The following is an 8,888-nucleotide window of genomic DNA, read 5'->3' on the forward strand; positions in this document are numbered from 1 at the left end:
AGCACATATGTCAAAGTGCCGGCCCGCGGCACTTTGACATATGTTTTCAGTGGCCCCTGGGCTGATATTGATTTATTATTAGAACCGGCCCGCGGACTGCAGCAAGCCGAGAGGCCGCAGATCTTTTACACGCACCAAAACTACATTTCCCACAATTCAACGGTGACGCGCCAAGCAGTCGGCCGCTTTATTTAAGTATTTATTCGTCTCGCAGTCGTTCCCATAACAGTGACATTATCTTTCAGATACCCAGCAAAAATGGCAAAACTGAAGGTGGACACTGAGAACCGCGGGTTTCAAACAAGGTGAGAGTCGAAGAACATGTTCATGGACGTAGCTGGAAAACCTGTGTGTCTTCTGTGTGGAGAAAGTGTGGCGCGATTCATTCATTCATTTTCCGAACCGCTTGATCCTCACTAGGGTCGCGGGGGGTGCTGGAGCCTATCCCAGCCGTCTCCGGGCAGTAGGCGGGGGACACCCTGAATTGGTTGCCAGCCAATCGCAGGGCTGTGGCGCGATTGAAATTGTGTAATCTGAGACGACATCATGAAACGAAACACGCAAACAAGAACATGGACATGGTGGGGGAAGGGGGATTTCATTAAAAACGGTATACTTAAAGTTTGTGACGAAGTTTACCCCGCAAAAAGCAACTCTTTTTAAACGTGAGCATTAGCAGAAACACAATTGCAGTGTTTCTGCAAAGATACGGCAGTGCGTGCTGCGCAGTTTGACGGTTTCCTCCCCGACACAGTGGTCCCGCTGCGCATCCAGGCTGCTCAAACGTTGTCGAAAGTTTGGCAGCACATACGTGTGTGAACAACTATTTTCTTTGATGAAGCTGAACAAAACATCACACAGAAGTCGATTTACTGCTGAACACCCTCACTCAATTTTGAGGATTTGCTCAGCTCAGAGCCTGACCCCAAATATTGATGAACTTGTAGAAAAGTTAAGACACCACCGAGTATCAGCCTCAGCCTCAAAGAAGTGAATATTACTTATAATATACTGTGCAATCACATACTAAGAGTTTTTACTCAGTTCAAGTTTTTTTCTTGAAGAAAGTGTTGTTTTTGGTTTATACATTTTTGCACTTTATTTTATTGTATTTCAATCCAATTATGTTTTAAAAATATTTTATTCGAGTAAATGATCGAAAATTACTGCACTATTATTTGTTTTTCTTTTAAGTAAATTTAGCCCACTTTTGCTAAAAGAGAAAATATGGACTAGTGATAGTGCCTTGAATAATATCGGCTTCTTTCGGCATGGCGAGGGAGGAATCTGGTACTCCAGCAATTCTGCAGCGATTGAGATGTAGGAAAGGAATGTGCTTGGATTCATCCACGCGCACAGATATATAAATATGGATGTTTTTTGTGCATGCTACATTTTCTAGATTTGGCTGTATGCTCCGTTTCAGTATGAAAGCCTTTGCACATGAGTTCACAGGTTTCAACATTTGTATCACACGTGCGTTTACAGGATAAACAATGGCTGCCAAAATCAAAGCCGGGTCTGTGGTGGAGATGCAGGGTGACGAAATGACCCGGGTCATCTGGGAGCTTATTAAGCAGAAGCTCATCTTCCCCTACCTGGAACTTGACTTGCACAGGTAATAACACCAACATCAAATTTTGGAACGTATCACATTCAGAGTTGCCAACCTATAGAAATTCACTTTCTGAGTAATTTATTTTAAGTTTCCTAATTTTAAAATGCAATCAAGAGCATTACAGTGTGACTGCACACTTGAGTGTTTTACTTTACATGTGTTTAATATTATTGTCCCAAACAATAAATCACTCAAAATTATTTCCTCAGCAGTGACATTTCAACATTGCATACACACACACACACACACACACACACACACACACACACACACACACACACACACACACACACACACACACATATATTTTAAAAAATGCTGGACAAAGATTTTAGTGCTACTGGTCATTTTCATGTGAAGACCTTTTCAAGGGGGCGGCACTGTGGTCAACTGGTTAGCACGTCGGCCTCACAATTTAGAGGTGCAGAGTTCGAACCCGGCTTCGGCCTTCCTCTGTGGAGTTCACATGTTTCGCGGCACGGTGGTCGACTGGTTAACGCCCTGGCCTCATAGTACTAAGGTCCAGGGTTCAATTCCAACTCCGGTCTTCCTGTGTGAAGTTTACATGTTTTCCCCGTGCTTGCGTGGGTTTTCCCCGGGTACTCCGGTTTCGCCCACATTCCAAAAACATATATGTCTATATATCAAGCTATGGATAGATATATAGTGAGGGAGAAAGAGAGATAGACACACACGCACACATATTCACAGTATATGGCTTACTTTAAGGGTGTGTAACATTGTCAGACTGGGCTTTGGCTGCCAATTTAGAGCAACTTTTGTCCTGCTGAGTTTGTGTCGCCATTTCCCCTTTGGTGTCATAAAACTCTTTTCTTTAGCCTTTGCTCACACACTTTTGTTCAATTATTACCCAAACTTACTCTTGTCAAAACACATCATTGAGAGGGCTGATTGTTGTTGATACCGATACTGTTTATGTTTTTACTAGCCATATTTAATGATTGCAGGAATTGTCAATAAGGTTGTGAAAAAAAGCTCACAGTGTCACATATGCACATTCCTGGATGACTTTGCAAGCCATCTGACATTGCATGTCTAAAGAATGTTGAGGTGATGTATTCCACTTTCCTTTGCAATCCAATACACAAAGGGAATGTACATGTCAAACCTGATCTTGGGTGCTGAAATTTTCCTTCTCACTGTTATGTTAAATGTCAAATAATCAGCATCACATCACAATGGCTCAGGATGGAGAAAGTAGGGGAAAGGTTGCGGCTGTTTTCAAACAAAACCTGGACGTGCAAGCAAAGCGAGTCGGGTTGCGGGTTAATTCCTTTTGTGCATGCAGTATTTCAAGTCTTGCATGAGGTATAATTAGCAGAGAAATTGGGTGAATTCGATGCCAGTAGAAGCGTAGGCTATTGTGCTCGAATTCCTTTGGCTTTATGTTCTTAACTGTCCTCCTTTTCTAAATCTATCACAGCTATTGTGCTTTTACACAGACAACTAATCACCTGGCTTCTGCCATACTAATTAAAACAGATTGAAATAAAAATTCTGTCCACATTTTCATCCCTTTATTCTAAAAAAAACAAAAAAAAACAAAAAAGAACAAAACCCAAGACATTATTTCAGATTGACAATGCAGAAAATACACAAACATTATGACTCAGTTACTTGTTTGGTCTGTAAAATGCAATGTAAAGAAAAGGGGGAGGGGACACGAAACCGGCTGATCTCTAGTTGGCTACAGGCTGCAATGTATGAGTTGCAGGTGTTTTTTTTATTGTATGTTTTTTTAAGCAGCAATAAAAGGAATTGATCAACATGCCGATAATGTATTTCCATGGCCGATTGATCGAAGCATGGTGGGGCGGGTTCAAAAGTGGTGCTTTTTGCAACTCTATGCGATTTGAGGAACATCGTAAAAACTTTTCAGAAATACAAATAAACCAAATGTCACCATTTTTACACGATCATTCTCATGTCATGTGACTAAAAACGTTTCTCTCGTCACCTGCCCAGTTATGACCTCGGAATGGAGAACCGTGACGCTACGGACGACCGTGTGACGGTGGAGGCAGCTGAGGCGGTGCGGCGCTACAGCGTGGGCATCAAGTGTGCCACCATCACGCCAGATGAGAAGCGGGTGGATGAGTTCAAACTGAAGCAGATGTGGCGCTCGCCCAACGGGACCATTCGGAACATACTGGGTGGTACCGTCTTCAGGGAAGCCATCATCTGCCGCAACATCCCCCGCCTGGTTCCCGGCTGGGTCAAGCCCATCATCATTGGCAGGCACGCCCATGGAGATCAGGTAACTGTCTGTTGGATCGCAACATTGAGTTGGGCTGTCACGACTGATTACATTTTATTGAAAAAGAGTTTTCAAACAGAGTTCCAGAAGCACCCGCAATAAGTGTAAATCCATAATATGGATGAACCGTATATTTTTTTTTAACAGTCTTCCTCCTCCCACACCTTTAGCACTTATTAATAAAGCACATGACCATATTAAAACACACTTTTTAAGGTATTCCCGAGCATCTCTTCTCACTCTCTCACTGTCAAGAAAGGGGAGACTCATATAACAGCACTTTGTGAAAACTGAAAGAAGAAAACAGCCACCTATCAAGTTCTCCAAATAAGAGACTGCTTTCTTCAAACAGATTACGATAAACAAAATGTGTCTGCGAACATTCGCCACTCAGTGAGATATCAGCTTAAAGTGTCCAATTTTTTTAGTATTAAGCTCAATTTATGTATTTTTTGCAAAGGAAAACGAAACTGGCATTCATTTTCAATGATAGCAATAAGTGTTAAAACGGACACAAGATTCCGCCGGTAGATGTCCATATACATCCGCTGTCTCTTCAGATGGATGCCCTTCTCAAAGAGGCCCCTTGCAAAGATTGTCCCTTGCAATTTTTTGTTGAAGGAGTTGTGGGTGGGAGTCATACATAAGACAAATATTTTTTGTCTTTTAAGAATCCAGACATTCAGAACCAGGTATATATTTATTCTTGTAATTTTTTTCTTCACGTGGTAGGGTGAAGGAGGGCCTGAAATTGGCTTGGAGTCAATGAGTAAATTGTTGTTCTTTTTTCAAATATTATTTTTAATGGAATAATTACTTTGTTTCCGGTCTGATTGATTGAACCCTTGTGAGGGTATGCGGATTAGAAAATGGATGGACGGATGATTTATTGACAGAATTAGAAAATACCTCAACAGCCTTGTTTTGCTTGAAAGTTGTTCCCACATTGACTGTGTAGGACTGTGGGGGAAAAAAGAACTCCTCAATTTCACTTATTGCATAACAAGCTGTTTCCTCTCTCTCTCTCTCTCTCTCTCTCTCTCTCTCTCTCTCTCTCTCTCTTCCTCCCTCTCTCTGTCTCTCTCTGTCTTTCTCTCTCGCTCTCTCTCGCTCTCCAATTTGTGGTTACTTCAGACATGGCTCTGTTGTCAGGAGATGTACAGTAAAAAGATTACATTTCATAAGCTGGCCTTTGGACCATCATGTTCTGTTCCGCAGGCCAATGTCAACAGCACTCTAGCCCCGGAGCAACAACTACATCTAGGTGAAGTGTCATGTAGCGGAAAGTTGCGCAATGTCTATGAAAAGCTCTGCTCTGTAACTTTGGGTGGTGGATTTCTAAAGCATTGACAATTCCTTCAACATGTTCCCCACAGTACAAAGCCACCGATTTTGTGGTTCCCGGACCGGGCAAAGTGGAGATGATCTACACGCCTGTAAGCGGAGAGCAGGTCAAGTTCGTCGTCCACAATTTTGAAGGTATGCACTGGGGTTTGACACCACTCATACTTTCTGATAGTGTCAGAGAAAGAACACAAATGAGCCAAGAGTTATGAGTTAGGAATTGATCATTGACATGTTAATAGTTTTATGCAGTAACAGAGGTCAAATTGTTGTTGTTGGTGGTGGGGTTTTTTTTTTCCACTTTTACATTTTAAATGGGAAGTCAAGTCAAAAATGTTCATCACAATAATATATTCTGTGCACAGCCAGGAGTCTGAACACGGCATTTTGATTCATAATGTGCAGAAAAATCAACCTGATTTTATGTGTCTCAGAGGAAGCCATTTTGCCATTTGTTGTCAACTGAAAATGACATCACGGTTTCAAAGGGCTCAGGTGATGACTGTCACGGCAAACCTGTTATGTTCGTTTGGTCATGAGGCATTAGCAACCTGAGTCCTGAGCCAGAGCATGTCTTGCCGAGAACCTCAGTGTTGTCCATGTAGTCGTTCTTTGCAGAGGAAAAAGAAAACAGTATATGACTGAACTGTTGTCTTGTCTGTCTACATGTGTTGCTGCACCATTTGGTTTCAAATATCTGTTGCTTAAAGGGTTATATAACACAGCCACATCACACCAGTCATTGCCCATGTCAGCATTAGCCTTAACATCGCAGATTAAAGGCTCAATCAACTAAGTGGCTGTTTTAAATATGCAACGAGTCGTTTTGTTTTTTCTGTTTCGTTTGGTAATAACATTAACCTGAGTGACAATACAATAAATAGCTTGAAGCCATTTTTTTAAAACCCATTCTGACATTGCTACCATGCAGCGCTTGTCTATCTGTGCTCGCTAGTCAAACCAATAAAACAGCCAAATGACAGCTGGAAAAAAACGTGGAAGTCGGATTGCTCGTACCTTAAGGCAACACTCGATTGTTCTTAATAATATTTGTATGCGTTAATTGATTGTTTTTCACATTTCTAATTTCAACAGTCTACCAGGTATATTAGTCGACAGAAACTGGCAAAATGGCTGCCCCCTGAGATGGCTAAAAATGGGTGGATTGTGCTGCTTAACTCACTCCACAAACGTAATATTCATCGGAATGCCGTGTTTATACTAAGTCGGTGCACATCCAACATATTATTGGAAAGAAAATGTTTGGGTTGACTTCCCTTTTAAATGCTAGGTTTTTGTGATGAAAGCGTGAAAAATTTGACTAAAATAGATCCGGGGCACACTGTCTACACTGTACATATTTGTGTGTAGGCACTGGCGGCGTGGCATTGGGGATGTACAATACGGACAAATCCATCAGGGACTTTGCTCACAGCTCCTTTCAAATGGCTCTGGTGAAATGCTGGCCTCTGTACCTCAGCACCAAGAACACCATTTTGAAGAAGTATGATGGACGATTCAAGGACATTTTCCAGGAGATCTATGAGAAGTATGCGCGCACATTTACACACACACACGCACACACACACTCACACATTTCTCATTCATCGTACTTTGTATACAGTGGAAACTACAAGTCAAACACACAAAATCAAAACCATCATCAGCAAATCTCATCAGACAACAGCGCAGTGAGCATATCAAGCAGCAGTCGGCAACCTGCGGCTCCTGAGCAGCATGTGACTTGGGAAAATAAATGAGTGTCTAATTTCAAATTTGTTTTATTTTACTTCATTTCTTTTTCAAATGCCATTCTTAATTTAACAGCGATGGTGTTTTTGTAAACATTTTTTGTTGCTCAATATATGCGCGGACGCACATAAGCGACACCTGACGCCAAGATTCATTGAGTATTTAGCTGCTGGTAAATAAACCTTGGATAAATCCAATAAGAGAAAAGTTTCTAAAGAAAGCAAAATGTTTTTCGTCTGCTTTTTTTTTTGATGATGCCACCACATAAGCGCAGCATTGATCATAATGAATGTAAAATGAATACAATTTACGATGATGGTGCTGATGGTTTCATTGTTTATATTTTCTCTGGGAAAATGTGTTTTTAAATACACACTCTCACTCCGACTTATCCTTACTCGACAGGGAATACCGTGCTCAGTTTGAGGCCAAAGGTATTTGGTACGAGCACCGTCTGATTGACGACATGGTGGCCCAGGCAATGAAGTCAGATGGAGGCTTCATTTGGGCCTGCAAGAACTACGATGGAGATGTACAATCCGACTCAGTGGCTCAAGGTTGGTACGATTGACCCGTGTTCCATATAACAGCAAAACAAATCTGAAATGCAGCAACATGGCTTTTCAGTATTAAGGTTACAGCTACTACACTAGGGTATGATGACCAGCGTGTTTGCTTCCACAAATACATATGTTAGTATGGAGCATTTTGGGTCACGACTAGGTGGTACTGTGACTAATTGAAAATTTAAAAGGTACTGTAGCTTTCTACCGGGAGACGCATTCATCACACACAGGCTTTACTAAACATTAACCTTGCCATATTTTTGTGTGAATACTGCAACTCATTCACACAAACTGTTTTGTTCCGCAAATTCTCCTCACTTTTTGACATTGTACCCAATCCAAATGTCTCAAACAATTAAAATCATTCAAACTTCCAAATATTGACAAAATATATGTGACTCACATCCCAAAAATCCACACTTACTTTACAATTGCTTTTTTTTCACCACCACCCACAAAAAACATTCGCATGAATGAGACATCCCATCCAAATATGTTCCTCATCATTCACATTCCAACTTCAAATTGTGCAGCTCATTCAGAATATCATGGGAACTCATTTTCACATTCTCAGAATTACATTTTTCATTTCAGTTTTGGGGACTGAACCCTGCCACGAAGAGCGGAAATCCACAAATGATTGATGATTTTCAATGACGATATGATCACGTTACATGACACCGAAACAACGAACCAAACCATCGGTGTCACTCCAAATCACTAAATCCAATGAAATCTTTATCCTCAGTGTCACTTTTAAAGAACTCCCCAAACTCTGGAGGTAAAAGACGCAGTGCTTCCTCTTCTACGTCGATTATGTCAGAGTCATCTTCAGGTTTTTTTTAATTTTTTTATCAGTTACAGCCAAATGGACAGTATCAACACAGGCCTAGAGCGCCCTCTTGCGGTTTAATGTGAAAATAACGTGTGAAATGATATAATCTGTTCATTTCACACGTAAATCGCTCCAGAGTATAAATTGCACCCACGGCCAATATGCGTTTGTTCAAACGATGCCTCCGTAGTTATGGGCTGGAGAAACATGCAGTATCAGCTTTTTCCCACTTTTAGGCTACGGCTCCCTGGGAATGATGACCAGCGTGCTGATCTGTCCTGACGGACGGACCGTGGAGTCGGAGGCGGCGCACGGCACAGTGACGCGCCACTACAGGCAACACCAGCAGGGAAAAGAAACCTCCACAAACCCCATCGGTAGTGAATATTATCGATAAGTCAAATGTGGATGTTCTGTTTGTGCGTGAGAATGATTGCGGCATCCCGCTCCCCGCAGCTTCCATCTTTGCGTGGACGCGGGGCCTCCTCCCTCGAG

General features: G+C 41.8%; 1 protein-coding gene across 1 annotated transcript in view; it reads left to right on the plus strand.

Annotated features, from left to right (window-relative positions):
* idh1 (isocitrate dehydrogenase (NADP(+)) 1) overlaps nucleotides 1–8,888 on the plus strand; it is an 11,775-nt gene that overhangs the window by 1,385 nt on the left and 1,502 nt on the right. The window contains exons 2-8 of the mRNA XM_019867694.1: nucleotides 1,489–1,618; nucleotides 3,605–3,896; nucleotides 5,273–5,375; nucleotides 6,612–6,789; nucleotides 7,398–7,549; nucleotides 8,630–8,770; nucleotides 8,850–8,881. Of these exons, the coding sequence (XP_019723253.1) occupies nucleotides 1,497–1,618; nucleotides 3,605–3,896; nucleotides 5,273–5,375; nucleotides 6,612–6,789; nucleotides 7,398–7,549; nucleotides 8,630–8,770; nucleotides 8,850–8,881 (1,020 nt within the window). The 5' untranslated portion in view covers nucleotides 1,489–1,496. The remainder of the gene's footprint in view (nucleotides 1–1,488; nucleotides 1,619–3,604; nucleotides 3,897–5,272; nucleotides 5,376–6,611; nucleotides 6,790–7,397; nucleotides 7,550–8,629; nucleotides 8,771–8,849; nucleotides 8,882–8,888) is intronic.

This window comes from Hippocampus comes, unplaced genomic scaffold (genome assembly GCF_001891065.2).
Source record: "Hippocampus comes isolate QL1 unplaced genomic scaffold, H_comes_QL1_v1.1 scaffold27, whole genome shotgun sequence".
Classification (NCBI taxonomy): domain Eukaryota; kingdom Metazoa; phylum Chordata; class Actinopteri; order Syngnathiformes; family Syngnathidae; genus Hippocampus; species Hippocampus comes.